Raw genomic sequence first — 16,116 nt, 5'->3', positions numbered from 1 at the left:
GCTGGTAAGTTTTGAAAGTCTCATTTAAAATCTTTGAACTTCGTTTGAGCATTTTTAAATGGTTGTATTATCTCTCAAGGAGGTTGTGAACTTGAAGGTGAGCAGTGGCCCCTTGGTAATACAGAAACCTTTAGTTCTCTCAGCCTCTCTCCTTCAGGAATTCACTATCATGATAAAGCCATCCAGTAACAAGTGGTGTATTTGGACTTTAGTTGTAATCGCAGATAATTCTTCCCTTCTGCATTATTTTTATCTCTACCCTTAGAATAGAATCAGAGTGAATTGCCTTTGAATATCATTTTATTTTATTCCAAATTTTATGGATGGTAGGATATCAATGAAGTAATAATAGCAATAGTCAACAGTTATTGAATATTATATGTCAGCCAGGTCATTATTTGCTGGGCCTTCATATGTTTGTGTTAGTTTCCCCATGTTCTTACTCCCGAGGGAATGGAGTCACAGAAAACGTCAGTTGGGAGCATGAGGCTGTTGTCCAGTGAGTCTGGCTGCAGAATTGTATAGGTTGATCATCCCCAGTCTCAAAATAGCATTATCAGCATCTGGGTTTTTCAGATTGGGGACCTTTTAGTTGGGACGTTTTAATATCTGAAAATCTGGAAAGCACTGTACTCAGATTTGAGACCTGTGATTTCATAGTTTAGACAAGGCTCACCTGCATAGCCATGGCATCTACTCTATCGGTAGATCAAGTGTTCATTCAGATGTATTTTCTAGCTCCTTCCTTCTTTAAGCCCATTCTATTGCTTATAGATCTCACTAATTAAGATTTTCTTGTCCCTGGAATTTTTGTCACTAAACTTCTCTTGTTTGGTCCCAGGTTTGTCTTTGTTTTGCTGTTGTGACATCTCCTTCAGGTCCAGTTGCATTGACTTTGTGCTGCCAAAGACATAGTTGCATCAAGATTCAACTCTGCCTTGAGTACTTGTTGGCTATCATTTGCAGCACCGATTTCTTCATATAGAGTTTGTTTTGTATGTCTCCTCCTACTGTGCTGCTGCTGCTTGGAACAGGGCCTAGACTTCACTGACTGGCTCAGTCCCAGTGCCAGCTCAACCTCTGTCTGTGGTGGTTGTTCAGGGAATATTTCCTCCTGGAGTGTGCTGTGGTGTATGTGTGGAGTGTGTGTGTGTGTGTGTGTGTGTGTGTGTGTGTGTGTGGAGTGTGCTCTTCTCATGTTATTCTTCACCTTGAACTCTCTCTTAACTTTTCTTATACTCCCTAGCTGCATCTTACACCTTTACCTGATGTGGGATGTTAGAGTTTACCACTAGACCCATGTCACTGCTCTAGAGGCTGTGGGACCTGGGAGAATGGATCTGAAAAATGAGGTGGACTAAAAGCCTTATGCAATAGGCAGCTTTAGGCAGAACATCAGACAATTTATACTCTGAGGGTTAAAAAAGATCACATGAGTAAAGTTCTCGAGTTTAAGTTCTACACAGTCACAAGGACAAGCCAAACTAGCAAAACATGTTTTTCCATGGAGTCATGTAAAACATAGTTTAAACATTTAATTGAAAAACAACAGCAAGCAGTAGTGAGAAGTCTGAGGTAAACTCATACCATCTGCTACACCTGAGAGAAGTAGCTAACGCTTCTCTCACAGTTCAAGAAAAATTCCATGTTTTGAAGAAACTAAGGTCACAAGATTCTTGTCCTATTTTCTTGGCATGTTCTCACAAGCACTCAGAATTCTCATGCAACTTCTTTCCTGGACTGTATTCTGAAAGACCTGTTTCTCCATCCTCACCTTCTCCCTTGCGTTCTGTAGCTAACTCAGCTTTATGTCAAGTGACTTTTAAGTGAATGTCTCTCTGACCTGTACTTTTTGGAAGCTCAGATTTAAGTGCTTCTGGGTCCTGCATACTTAACAGGCCAGATCGAAGTTAACTTCATATGTCCTTTGGACCCCAGATCCTATTGTTATTTTTGTCCCTTTGAGCCCCCCCCCCCAAACTCCATTCTTGTTTATGCCAGTTATTGTTTCTACTACCTGGGAATTACAGTAACAACTAGCTGAGAATTTAAGTGCGGAATACTACCCTGTTATGGGTTTGGGAATAGCTGCACGGCGACCACGCCAGACTCAGATTGATAGAAGTTTATTGAACACTGAACAAATACTGACTGGTCAGGGTCATAATCGGTCTCCTGAGTCCAGTATTAACAAAAATTGGACTAGGAGTGGAGCTTATTGTTAGAATACTTATCTCCTGTAGAAGTTCTTATTGAGCTATGGCAGACTTATTTGTTCTCTTCCAAGACGCTCTCAAAGTGGCACACCTCTGTGGGCACATGGCACTTGCTTGACTTGAAATGTAGCATTTGATTCTTTGTCCTCAGAAATTAGTGTTAGGTGTAAAACCTGAGGCAAGTGGCTGAGTTGCTTATTTAACGTATCAAAGCAGACCTGGCCTCTAGGTTCTCCCCGTATCTCTCAGTCCCTACAGGTTACAAGGCCCTTCTGGCTGCTATACCTGGCCCCTACCCAAAACTTCTCCAGTCCTGGGGCTGGGCTACTCTTCCCCCAGCTGCCCTTCCTTATATAATCCAGCAATTTAGTCTGTCTGGCCCCTTTCAACTACTCTTTTGGGCTTTGTAGCTGCTGCACCTAGCTCCCCTCTCTCCCCTCTCCATCCCTCTCCTGCCTCTCCTCACTGTACTCTCGCAGACATCCCTGCCTCTGGCTGTGCTCTCCTTTTGTCCTCCACAGTACCTGGGGCCAGTCATGTTCCTTTCCTTTTTGTTTTCTTTCTTTTTCATTAAATCAGTCCCTAAATCAGAAACTACTGTGACATGAAATTGCACTTCTTTGTAACAGGCTAATTGAGTCATTTGCTGAATGGCTAGGCAGAGGTTTAGGTTATGAGATTAACTTCCTAACTAGCTGGGGAATCAATGGTCACAATTTGTTAGTGAAGAAGATTGCACATTTCTTATATATTCTGCTTTTGTTTTCTTATACTAACCAACTTGTAAGTTTGTTGAGAGTTGACTTTGGTATATATTTTCATTAGTGTAACTGATTTTTGATTGATAGCAAAACCAGTGTAATATCAATACAATAAAAGAAAGGAAGTATTTTTCTTATTGTTGGTTTTTGGTTGGTTGGTTTTTTGAGACAGGGTCTCTCTGTGTAGGCCTGACTGTCCTAGAACGTGTTAAGTAGACCAGGATGACCTTCTTTCGACTAACAGACATCTTCCTACCTTTGTCTTCCAAATACTGTGATTAAAGGCATGTGCAACGACACCTGACAGGAAGTCTTAGATTAATAAAAAAAAATAATTGAAGCCATGCCAAGTATAGGACATCATGTTTTTGTGTCATTTTATCATTTTAAAATATATTTTAAATGGTCATTTAGTACTTTCCCCCTCCTAGTTATTTAAAGTATTTTTTGCTTTACTCCACTATGAATTCATAGTCTCAGTTTTTTAAACAAATATGGATTTTAGTTTTAATTATGAAGGTTATTTGATGGCTAGTTTTAGGTCAGCTTGCCACAGCTAGAATCTTCTGAAAGGAGGGAACCTCAATTGAGAAAAATGCTTCCTCCGTTGGGCAGTGCCCTGCCTTTAACCTCAGTACTTGGTAGGCAGAGGCAGGCAAATCTCTTGAGTTTGAGGCCAGCCTGGACTATAGATGACCAGGGCTACAAAGAGGAACCCTGTTTCAAAACCAGAAAAGAAAATGCTTTTGTAAGATCTGCCTGTAGGCCATTAGTAATTTCTGGGGTAGAGATTCAAGGTCAAGCTAAATTTAAGGTGAAGCAAGTGCCATGTGCCCACAGAGGTCTGAGAATGAATAACTCTGCCATAAAGCTAAAATTTGAGTTTTTCTAATTAGGTTTCAGCCTGTTATAGGTGGTGCCATCCTTGGGCTGGTGATCCTAAGTAAGAAAGCAGACTGAGCAGGCCAATAAGCAGCACCCCTCCATGGCCTCTGCATCAGCTCCTCTAGGTTCCAGCCCTGTTTGAGTTCCTGTCCTGACTTCCTTTAGTGATGGATTACAATATAGATGTGTGAGCCAAATAAGTAAACCCTTTTCTCCCCAACTTGCTTTTGGTGATGGTGTTTCATTATAGCAGTAGTAACCCTATGTAGGACAATTATGAAGATAATCTGGCTTTAAAAATTTTCATAGCTTTCTAGTGCAGTTATACTTTTCTGAGTCTTGATAGAGCCGACAGTTTGATCACTGTTGCTTTTGCAAATTGGTACAAATATCAATACAGGGAAAACAACAAAAGATTATCTAGTGCAGTGGTTGAGAACCCGCTTGGGGAAGCGTCTGATGACCCTTTGATAGGGGGTCAGCTAAGACCATCTGCATATAAGATATTACATTACAGTTCAGAATCATAGCAAAATTAGAGTAATGAAATAGCAATGAAAATAATTTTATAGTTGGGGTCACCACAACTATACACGAGAAACTGTATTAAGGGGTTGCAGCATTAGGAAGGTTGAGAAGCACTGATCTGGGAGTTTGTAGCTAGTAGAAAAGTTGACGGCTGAGTAAACAGCTATATTAGTGACATGCTGGTTATCAGAGACAAGGGCTTTTTAGAGGCCTTTGTTGCTTTGTGTTATTAAGGAGTATCTTAATAATGATAGAAAAACAAGCGAGCAAGCAAACAAACAAACCTGCAAATCATGCCACTAACTTTCCTGGCCTCTTGAGTTTCATTTTTGACAACACTTGCTTAAACCAAGTCGTCAGTAGGGGAAAGTTCCATATTGAGGACCCAGGCTTTCAGAAAGGACACTGCAGTGCTATTAACAGGTTTATGTTCATACCCATTTAGTGCTTGCATTTCAGCAGTCACTACAACCAGTGGCTTTATCAGATAGTTGCAATGTGAAAACTAGTCTTAGTTTAAGCTGCAATACTTACTTGTTAGAACTTTTATTTGCTGCTTAAGAAAAATACATATATATATATCTTGTTTTTTTGTCATTGTTATTTTACAGATTTCTAAGAGTCCAGGACCTTCAAGTCATGAATAATCTGATGGTTCCAGAATTAACCTGGAAAACAAACATATCAAGTGCCAGTTGAAGAGTGTATCTGTATATGTAAACCTTTCTCTACATAAATGCTTTTTCATAAGAAGACAGGCCTTTTCTGAACATCAAGAGTTTTGCAACTGATGAAAATTAATCTAACCATCAGCTGGAACAGCTTCATACTGCTGGGACTGGAGTCTATGGAGAACAGTTCATCACTAATGGCAGATTTTCCTTATGGTGTTCACAGACAAAGCAAGTTTGCAGAAGAAAAAAAATTGCACAGATTGAGCCTCCAGAGTACCTCTCCAATTTAAGGAACAGACTTTAAAACTCTAGACTGAAACTTCGTAACTCACTGCGGTTGTGCCTGAGTGAGGGGCAAATCTGAAAAGGAGTGGAGGGACAGACCCCTTTGCTTCTTCAGCTGACTTTGCATTTTCTGCACATCAATGTGGAGGGACAGACCCCTTTGCTTCTTCAGCTGACTTTGCATTTTCTGCACATCAATGTGGAGGGACAGACCCCTTTGCTTCTTCAGCTGACTTTGCATTTTCTGCACATCAATGTGGAGGGACAGACCCCTTTGCTTCTTCAGCTGACTTTGCATTTTCTGCACATCAATGTGGAGGAACAGACCCCTTTGCTTCTTCAGCTGACTTTGCATTTTCTGCACATCAATGATATTTTAAAATATTAATTGGAACTGTCCATTACAAAATAAATATCAAAGCTTTTTTTGGTCTAAAGGTTTGTGAACAGGCTGGAATGTGGACAGGAAGGTATCTTAAAGCTGTTCTAGGGAGATGGTAGAGGACTCTTGATACACACCTGGGCACATGGTTTAAAGACTTGCGTATGAGAAGATTAATGGACTTAATTCGAAGATTGATTTTTTTCATTAAGTTACAAGAATATATGAACTTTAGGAGCAAAAGAGCAGAAAAACAAGTTTAAAGAGAAATTCCTGACTTTTTGTAAGCGAGAAGTAGGATCAAACTAAGGAAAACATTGTGTCTAGCCTCTGCCTCTGCCGAGGGAAGGGGCCTTGCTCCTGTCTCTATGGCACTGAGGTTTGCTCCAGCCAGTGGAAGAGTCATTCTAGGGAGTTCTGGTGTTCCTACAGATACAGGGACAGTCTTTGAGGCAGGAAGCTTCTGATTGTGAACACTGGGGAAAAGAGTCTTTTTCTTCCTAAAATTTCAACTGCCATCTGCATGAGTTCTGATCTCATTTTGCACGTTAGAGTGCCTTTTCCCTTATGCAGCCTCTCCCAGCTATACGGCAGACATTTGTCTAGTTCAGAAAACGCACCAGAGGTGGGCTTCAGAGGGAAGATGTTCTTATGTGTTCATTCTGTGCATTTAAACTTTTGAATAGAAAATTCCAGCTAGAGGGATTCTTATCGCCTTAAGTTACTTGAAATCCATGTGTTTGCATCCCTTTATCTCTGGAATCACATTACAAAAAAAAACAAAAAACTGGAATCTCAGGCTGAGAATAACCAAGCTGAGTAAAAAGAAAGAAAAGTGATTCTCCATCATCACTTATTAACAGCTCTTTCTCCAAAGGATTGACATGTTTTTCCCCTAAGAACTTGAAAATGAAAATGGACCCCGTGTATTTTTAGGCATTACCTTTCTTAGCAGACTGACATTATCTTTTATAGAGGAATTTTTTCATTATGCATTTGGTGGATCTTTATAAAATACTGACCTAATTAGACTCTAGATCAGGTGTAACTAAAGGAGAAACAAACAAAACAAAGACCAGTAGAGCCCAACCACAGAAATAGCCCAATGAAAGAACTTGGTTTGAAATTCTCAGTACTTTTTAAGTGAAATAATTCATTGCAAAAAGTATGTATGCAGCAGTGGAACATGGGCCTGTGCTTTGCAGTGATTCCAACATTCTCTGCCTGTCCTGGAAAGGGCGTGTCCCCAAGAGCGAGAAGGAGAAGCCAGTGTGCCGGAGGCGCTACTATGAAGAAGGATGGCTGGCCACAGGCAATGGGCGTGGTGTGGTGGGGGTGACTTTCACCTCTAGTCACTGTCGCAGAGATAGGAGTACACCACAGAGAATAAACTTCAACCTGCGAGGCCACAACAGTGAGGTGAGTTGGAATTTTGTTTTGCTTTTTCTATGGTCACTTCTAGTGGTCTTTTTGAGTCATCTCTCTGGTCCTAAACTTTCTTTCAGGTTCCTTTTTTTTGTTTGTTTGTTTTGAAGTGATTTTACTTTTATTTCCTTCACTTTAAGCCAATCATGACATTTCACAGTGATTTCTGGGGTGATAGTGACACTTGATTCTGTGAATCCTGTCTCCTGGGTGCCACCAAAGACACTAAGGTAGGCGTGGTTCCAGTGCCCTGTCCTTTGCAAGTAAGTCACTTGTCTCTCCTTTGCGGCTTTCCTTTCTCCTCCTGAGAGTTGCTGCTGCCAGTGTGAAACTATTTGGGGGATGCCCAGTCTGGGGTTGGTGAAGGGCTTTCTGACTAGGGTGGGAGAATCTCACTAGACAATGCTAACCGGCTTTTTAGGTTCCTGGTTTCCAGGACAAAGAAGTGCGTATTTTATTCCATCCCTATGGCTCAGTGTGAAAATCAGAGTGGTGCTGCTTTTGCATCAGTATTCAATCACTGTGTTTCCATGGTTGTGGCATGATACCTAGCCTGTATTTCTTATAGATGGAGGTAAAAGACTTCATTAATTTGACAAGACTCATGTTTTTTTTTTCCTCATTGTATAGGCACTATTGTAAGGCTCTATTGTATGGGTGTCTGTGTGTTCTCTATTTATACATAGATTCTTCTGGTCTTCTAAAGCCCCAGACTGGCCTTACATTTGAAGTTTATTTTACTATTTATTGAGGAATGCCTAAGTGCTAACTACTACATTTAAAAGAAGGCCATGGCTGATAGTTTTTTGCTAAGTGTTTATTTGCATAATACCATGATAATATGCTTCATTGTTCATTAGCTTATTTGAGTCTGTGACAGTTTCAGATATCTTAAAATGTCATTAGATATCATTATGGAAAAGCAATACTCTTTATGAGATATATGTTTTATCCATTCAGGTTGCTATAAGTATATACCGTAGATTTGGTAGTTTGTGAACAATGCTGACTCATTTCCTACTGTTTTGAAGGTTGGTCTGAAATCTGGGTTGCCAATTTATAGGCTTCTATGGAGATGGTGGAGTTATGCTCTTTTGGCTTGTACACTCATGATTTGGCAATTCCAAGCATCCTGAAGGTGCTGTTTGACAAAGTTCCAGTCCTCGGATGACCTGAACTGACCCTTCACTGCCCTTGGTAGAAATTTGCTACACAACTTTACTTGCACCTATATATTCCTTACTGTTAAAGGCCTCTCACCTAGAAAGCTAGAGCTGGGATAATGTAACAAAAGCTGGTATTAATAAGAATAAAACTAATGGTAGTTCCCTGGAAAAACACCTATGCGGAAAATTGAATCTTCTGTAGAACCTATTACTTAGACCCAAATACTTAGATCATTAATAAGTGATATTAGTAAGCATGAGGCAGAGGATCTGAGAAAAACCATTAAAGAAGGAACACTTAGGGAAATTCTAGAAGCTGATATACTATAACTAAACGATGAGTGTTTCGTGTCCAGCTCCCGAAACATGGAACTAGTATGGACAGGAAAAGATTTTGTTTATACAATTAATGAATGACAAACCTTGGTACCTTCCTGAAGGCAAAGCAGGGAGTTTTAGGAATCCTGATATTATTCTATCCTTTACAGGATTGTAATAAAGATAGGGATCATATTGAAACAAGGGTTTATGACAAAGACACAGAGAGGAACATTTTGACTCAGTGAACAGCCTGCCTTCCTGAGCTGCCTTGTCAGATCAGGGCTTTTCTGATATTGTAGAAAAACAAAGTACAGACTGCTTTTGCTTAAGCAATGTTTGTATGCTGCTAGAAAGACTGCACAGCATTTTAAGAAGCAAATGGTGGTCTTATGTCAAATATAAAACACGAATAAAAGAGGAAAAGGAAGAATTAATCAAGGGACTAAAGATTGGACTTTTGTAGAAAGGTAAGTTTGATATAATAGATAATAGGAAATAACTTTGATCTATTGATTCTGCCAGATTTAAACAGAGTCGAACTCAGATAGAGTATTCCTGTCTAACATTTCTGTAATTGCAAGGCTTAACAATACCAATCTTAAGGAAAAAAACATTGAGTTAAAAGAAAAATGATTTTATCATAACGTTAAGTTTTGTTCCTCACAAAATATGCTGTTTGCTTGCTTTGTTTCTTTTATTTCAATATACTTATGTAACCAAGGAAGATTTTAGAAAAAAAAATGTATCCTAAAAGGCTATATAATCAATGATTAAAGTTCTTGAGGAAATTATTTTATGTATAAAGAAAGCCTGTGAGAGACGCAGATTGTCAGAGTAGGTCAAGCCATACCAGCTCTAAGTCTCTCCTAACAGGAAACGAGAAGGTGCCCTGCATCTGACCCCTCCTTGGCGCTGTTGTGCCGCGGTTGTGCCCACCCGCTTTAGGCCCTGTCCTCACCTGGGGCTGGGCCCAGCAATGGTGATTTCCAGAGATGTCTTTGGGAATCTCCTTGAGAATACCAAGTCATTCATGAGGGCTCCACTCTCATGTCTTAATTTCTTTATTAGAAACTTTGCCTTTAGGTTATATTTCAACGAGGGATTTAGAAAGGACCTCAACATTCATATTGTAGCAATATAACTTACAGTGTTACATGTAAACTTTCATACAATCAACTACGGAATATTCCAGTACCTAGTATAGCTACCTGCTGCTGTTTCCTCTCAGACTTTACACTCATCTTAGTCCATTCGTGCTACTGTAATAGAATATGTTCTACTAGGTAGTTTATAAACAATATAAATTTAAGAAAAACTGAGAAGTTCCAGGTCAAGGCTCTAGCAGGTTCACTCCACATGTTTGAGCGCTTACTCTGCTTCAGAGATGTCCCTCATAGAGTGACCATTAGGTCTTTTACAGAGGTGGTACTGTACTTCAGTAAGGCACACCCTCACTGAAAGGTAGCCTGTGTTCTTCATTATATACCCTGAGACTTCTTTTACCCCGTATAACATCTAAGGTACATCTCTGTTGTGTACATGCTTAGACTGTTCTTTTAAACTGGTATTCGTTTTCCATTGATGTAAGATACACAGTTTGTCCATTCTGTTGATGAGCATTTGTATGTTATATTTGTAACTGCCTTCAACATTCATCTTTTGGTAGAACTATACACTCAGAAAGTGGAATTTCTGAGTCATAGTATTGGCATGTATTTAAGAGTAGAAATTGCCAAATAGTTTTCCAAAGTGGTTATACTATTTTATACTTCACCATCAAAATAGAAAAATTTCAGTTGTAAAGACAGGTTGAGATTCTGCTTCTCAGTGTGAACTTAATTTACTAAGAACTTTCTTAGGAGCTTGAACTTTTCATACTAAAAATATAAGTTCAGGGATTATATCTATATGTGTGTGTATAATGTTTTTATTCTTGGAGAATGTTATACAATGTACTCTGTTGAGGAATTATATGTACATACGCATACATATATATTTATAGTTATTTATTTATTAATTTTGGCTTTTTGAGATAGAGTTTCTCTGCATAGCCCTGGCTGTCCTGGAACTCTCAGTGTAGACTAGGCTGGCCTCAAACTCATAGAGATCTGCTTTTCTCTGCTCAAGTGCTGGGATTACAGGTATGCGGCACTACCACCCAGCTGATGAGGAATTATATTTTACAGATACTTTCAAACACGTCTTACATATACGTAACTCGGCTACTATCTTAAAAGATATGAAATAAAATCAGCATGAATATGTTTGCCAAAAGCAGCACATATTTCAGGCCTTACAGTGCTGTAGTTCTAAAATTGTCACACAGTATAGTCTCTGCTCTAGATCTCTCAGTCTGGGTAACATGGTATGATCATGCAGGTTGTTGAAGTTATAGGACCAAGGGTTTGGGGCCCTGTACTGGCTGGTTTTGTGTGTCAGCTTGACATAAGGTAAAGTCATCAGAGAGGAAGGAGAATCAGTTGAGAAAAATGCCTTCATGAGACCCAGCCTTGTGGAATCTTGCATCTACTAGATTCTAGGTTTAATATGGAACAGTAGGTTTTATTGTACAGTTAGAAAAAGTGTCAAAAGTTTGTGTGAATGGTTGGTTGAAGCGTTTATTAAAAGAAACAGTTGGAAATGCCTGATATCCCTTGGCTTAGTGTTGATGAAGGGATTTTAAGGCTCAGGGAAATTGCACTGTATAAAACCTAACCCTCCATAATAGGAAGGCCCAGAAGACATGTCCTTCACCAACTCTATAAGATGCAGAATGGTGGGAGGGGCACCACCACATTTGAAGAATTTTGTTGTTGTCCATTTCCTTGTGCAAGAAGTTAGGGTTGGAGATGCTGCTGCTCAGTTGGACAAATTAAATCTAATGGGTTTAATTGGGCACTGAAGTAGCAGGGGCCAGATGGCAGCATAGAATCACCAAAGGGAAGGAGATCATAGTTATCATGGTGGGCTGTATAGACAAAGCAATGTCAATTATGGCCTAACTGGTAATGGTCAGCACAGGCAAAGTGAATTTTAGGGTGGTGTGACTTGTATGAACCTTTGGTGCTGGCTAATCAATCAAGGTGTTTCCAGGCATAAAATAGATAGGAAGCCTACTAATTTTTGTTTGACCTGTGTAAGTGGAAAAATTCTCAAACAAATGAAAGAAAGGCTACATTGGATCATGGTAAAAGGCAGTCTCCGCCAGTGAATTGCAGACTTGAGCCAGTTTGCAAACCCAGAACTCCTAGAATGAAGAGGTGGCCAAGTTTCCTTGAGGAAGAACCTTGATAAGATACCTAAAAGTTTTACAGTTACCTTTCTCCAGTTCTTTCCCAGAGGGACCTATAGCCTTTTGTTACAAGGGTAACTATACACTGGGGAAAAGAAAACAATCAGACTTTCTGGGGTTTGTTGAATTCTGGTTCTGAATTGATGTTGGTCCTGGAGATTCTGAGAGAAATTGTAGCCCTCTAGTTAAAGCAGGGGCTTATTGGAGGCCAGGTGTTTAATGGAGTTTGGCTGATGTCCAATTTACAGTAGGTCCAGTGGCTTCCCGAACTCATCCTGTGGTTATTTCCCCAGCTCCAGAATGTATATTGGGACAAATACACTTAGAAGTAGGCAGAATTTTCACATTGGTTCCCTGAGCTGTGGAGTAAGGACTAGTATGATTGAAAAGACTCAATGGAAGCCTTTGGAGTTGTCCCTGCCAGGGAAAATAGTTGTTCTTTGTTCTGTGGTCTAGGATGTGACTGTCAGCTTTGGGACGAAGAACAGAGAGACCCCGAGATCTAAGATTCCGTGTCTCTCAGGAATGGCTAGAGTGCTTTAGGGCCAGGGTCCTGCGGTAGGCCAGGTGTGGAAAAAGTTTTCCATTGAGTGTTACAATTGGCTCTTTTAAAATAAAATTGTCGATATCAGATGGCAGTTCCAAAGCCTATGCCGATACCAAGTGTTACAGCTACTTGGTTAAGCTGCTGTGCTAAGCACAGCAAAGAGTTCTGGCTGAAAGCTTGCTGGAGCTGGTAGCATGTGGCCTGGCAGCACGTGACTGATAGACCAGCAGTCAGGCCCCAGGTGGTCAAGAAGCTGGAAGCAGTAGGGCAGGTTCTAGCCAACCTGGCCGCCAGCCAAGCCCCTGGAGTTCATCAGCGGTGAATTTCCAGGAAAAAGGGGAGCCCTCCATTCCCCAGAATAAATGAGGAATCTCAGGTGGCCATGGTATCATGGCTGATGGTATCATGCAGCACCCAGGGATTCATTAAACTCTGGGCAATGGGAGGGGTTGTGAGGGTGAATGTTTAATTTGATGGGGCTAGAGGTGTTAGGGATACTAGATTTATATGTAGTAGTTTATTGCCTCACTTACATGCAGCAGCAGTCCTATCACAAGAAGGGAACACAGTACTTAATTATCTTATGGGTGGGAAAATCTCCAGGTACAATCAAAGGTCATTTGCTGAAAACTAAGATTCCCTTAGCATAGGGTGGGATATTTCCAGGAATCCCCAGGTGCTTGCTGAGCAGGTTTCTTATTAGGAAAGGGTTGGGCCTGTAATCTTTCCTGAAGGCTATGTCACTATTACAGGTTTTAGGGTTCAGATAGAGAGGGCACCCTGCTGAGAAAGGGAGTCTACTTTTATAGACTGAGCTCAAGGCTATCCAGAAATATCAGACTTTGACTTAACCAGCAGAGTCCCACATCTCCCTGTTTTATTTTATAAAGGAGAAATGTCATCATAGCCTTTAGCTTCTAAGCTGGGGACTGCTTGGTATTGAACCAGAACCTGACTGGCAATGGCTTCAGCAATATTGTTCACCTGCCGTTTTAAAAAATTGGATGAGGCAGGGTGCAAGCCTCGAAATAAGACATTTTCAGATAGCTAATAAAGGGTGGGGGTCAGGAACATAAGGGATTATTGAACCAACCTAACTGCTTAGTGGGTTGACATCTCAAGAGTAAGCTTGTACAGAATTTAAAAAAGGTATTAACAGTGGTCTCAGATAACATTTGATACATCTACATGGACAAAGCTTTTTCTAGGTGAGAGTTTCTCTGTTGCTGGAGGAATCCGAGGCTGTTAGCTGCGGCTGTCCTCGACTGATTGACCTCACCTCAGAGGTCCTCAGGTGCATCTGGCTGGTGGCTGCTGTCTTGGTCTGTGCAGATCCAAGGGCAACTGCAGGTCTGGGGAGGAATGTCTTGTGTCTGTCTGGGATTTAGTGGTTGCTTCTTCCTCAAAGAGATACGCCTGTGAAATAATCACAAGGGACAAAGATCCCCGGCAGCAGGATATCTGTCCAGGAGGTTAACTTTAAGAAAAGGAAGCAGTATACTAGTTAACCCAGTAACAGTCTGATTGGCAGTGCATCCTTCAGGCCTGGAAGAGAGGGTAAGGGGTAGGGTAGATGTTTGATTGAAAAGGAGGAATGGCCCATCCTTCTGAGTTCCTTGGGAGCCTAGGCTTTGTTGGGTCCACTCCTGGGAAGCTTGGCTGGTTGAGTGTGAAAGAGGAAGTATCTCAGTTGAGAAAATGCCTCCAGGAGATCTAGCCAGAGACACTGAGCAACTATTAGATTCTGGGCTTTATATTCACAGCTAGTCATTGTTTGATTAGTTAAAATGTAGCCTGTAAATCATTCAAATGAATTGGGGTGGGGGAAGATTCATTACATAAATTCTGTGACTCTAGGGAACCCTGATAGTGGCCCAAATGGCCATTTACTGAACTTGTCATTTTAGCTTCTCCTCTGTGCAATCTTTCTGACTCTGTGTCTCTGGAGAAGGGCCCCCTGAGTTGGCTATGTCCACCTCTATTCTTGGAAGAGGACTACAAGTTATACATATTAGGGTAGGTGAGTTTAGAATTCTGCTTACCACATATGGGATCTGTAACTTGTAGACAGTGACCTGTTTCATTGTTGAAACTATTTTTAGTAATTTTTCCCTTACTATATGTTTTTATTCTTCATTAACTTCTATTTTTTTCACATTAGGGTGTGTCTCATTTATGACTGCTTAATAGAGTGATCGATTGTGCTAGTTTACCAAGATGTGGAATTGTCCACACCAAATCCAGGGAAAGTCCTAGCACACTGAGACAGTCATCCCACTATTCAGTTCCAAACTTGATACTAGAAGCTTCTAGTCCAGTGACTGTTCTCGTGGTTCCCAGAGGACTCACAGCAAACACCGTCCAAACTCATAGATACTGGCACCTTGTTTGTAGTCATCCAGTTGTATGGAGGAGAGCTGGAATTTAATCCAGAGCCCTCTGAGCCTCTTCAGCCTTGCAGTCCACTACCCACAATTATGAAATATAAGGGCTCTGAAAATGGGACTTTGTGTTAATTCAGTGGTAAGACCCAGCCTGATGTGAGTGAGCGTCTTTATTATCATCCCATTGCTGCTGCCGCAGAAATACTTGTTTTATTGTGAGTGCTGCTAGAAGCCAGCCGTATGTGCTCCCCTTCCGCTGCAGTGTGTTCAGGCTGCTTCAGTTTGGTTACGTATCTGGGATATGCTTTCTCTGACTTGCTCCCCTTTTGTACATTGAGCAGACTCCTGTGGTCATACTTGATAGTACTTTGCTGAAGTTGTCTGCTCAGTGATAGTTTAGCAAACTTAGCGGAAAATGCAGCTTAGTTTTTCCAGAAATTGTTTAACTCTTTAGTCCAGCTCATTGTGGCTTCTTTCTCTGTCATTGTAATGAAGCATGATCCTTCCCAGGACCTCACAGTGCTTTTCTGATCTCCCAGAGCATTTCTGGTTCCCAAATCCAATTATAGCAACATTTCCCTCTGTATCTAACTTCCAAGTCATGATAGAAACATGCGGTTTTCCCATCTTTCTTTATCATCACATTTTATACAAGCTTCTTTACAGATTATTTGCCTTGAACTTTTAGCTTTTCTGGATATTATACTTAGTTTTCCCAAGAGTTATTAAGATATTATAAAAGTTATTTCTAAAGTACTTTTTTCTTTTTTTCTAGAAAGAACAGGAATGTCTGGATTGTGAGGCAATCCTTTAAATTCAGTTTTATGGTTCTGTCATGCTCTGTGGTGAAGACTCAGAGCCAGACTCCTGCTCTGCATCTTTGGGCACAATGATGACTGGCTTTCTTAAATTCAGAAGAGCCAACAACACTTTCTTGTTGTTTTGTTTTGTTTTAAGACAGGGTTTCTTCACGTAGCCTTGGCTGTCCTGGAACTCAGTTTTGTTTTGTTTTGTTTTTTTAATTGTTAAGTTAGCATACAAATGAAGTAGTTGGGCATTATTGTGGCATTGAAAACTTTTGATTTAGAAACATTTTTCAGAATTTAACATTTAGTAATATATACATTGATTCTACTAAGAAAATTCATTCTGCATTAAAGCAATCAAAGCCCACAAAACTTTTGTGTCTTTTACGGATTATTCATAGATGAGTCCTATTTGTGGTTACTGAGTAGGATAGTACAATGATG

The 16,116-nt window shown here is 40.4% G+C and overlaps 1 protein-coding gene across 4 annotated transcripts in view; it reads left to right on the top strand.

Annotated features, from left to right (window-relative positions):
* Positions 1-16,116, top strand: part of Tulp4 (TUB like protein 4) — a 133,607-nt gene that overhangs the window by 21,946 nt on the left and 95,545 nt on the right. For all 4 annotated transcript variants that reach the window (XM_060373412.1, XM_021635738.2, XM_021635737.2 and 1 more), the window contains one exon: positions 5,002-7,150. In XM_060373412.1, coding sequence (XP_060229395.1) covers positions 6,899-7,150 — 252 coding nt within the window. In that variant the 5' untranslated portion in view covers positions 5,002-6,898. The remainder of the gene's footprint in view (positions 1-5,001; positions 7,151-16,116) is intronic.

This window comes from Meriones unguiculatus, chromosome 20 (assembly GCF_030254825.1).
Source record: "Meriones unguiculatus strain TT.TT164.6M chromosome 20, Bangor_MerUng_6.1, whole genome shotgun sequence".
Classification (NCBI taxonomy): Eukaryota; Metazoa; Chordata; class Mammalia; order Rodentia; family Muridae; genus Meriones; species Meriones unguiculatus.
This window is presented reverse-complemented; position numbering and strand designations above follow the sequence as displayed.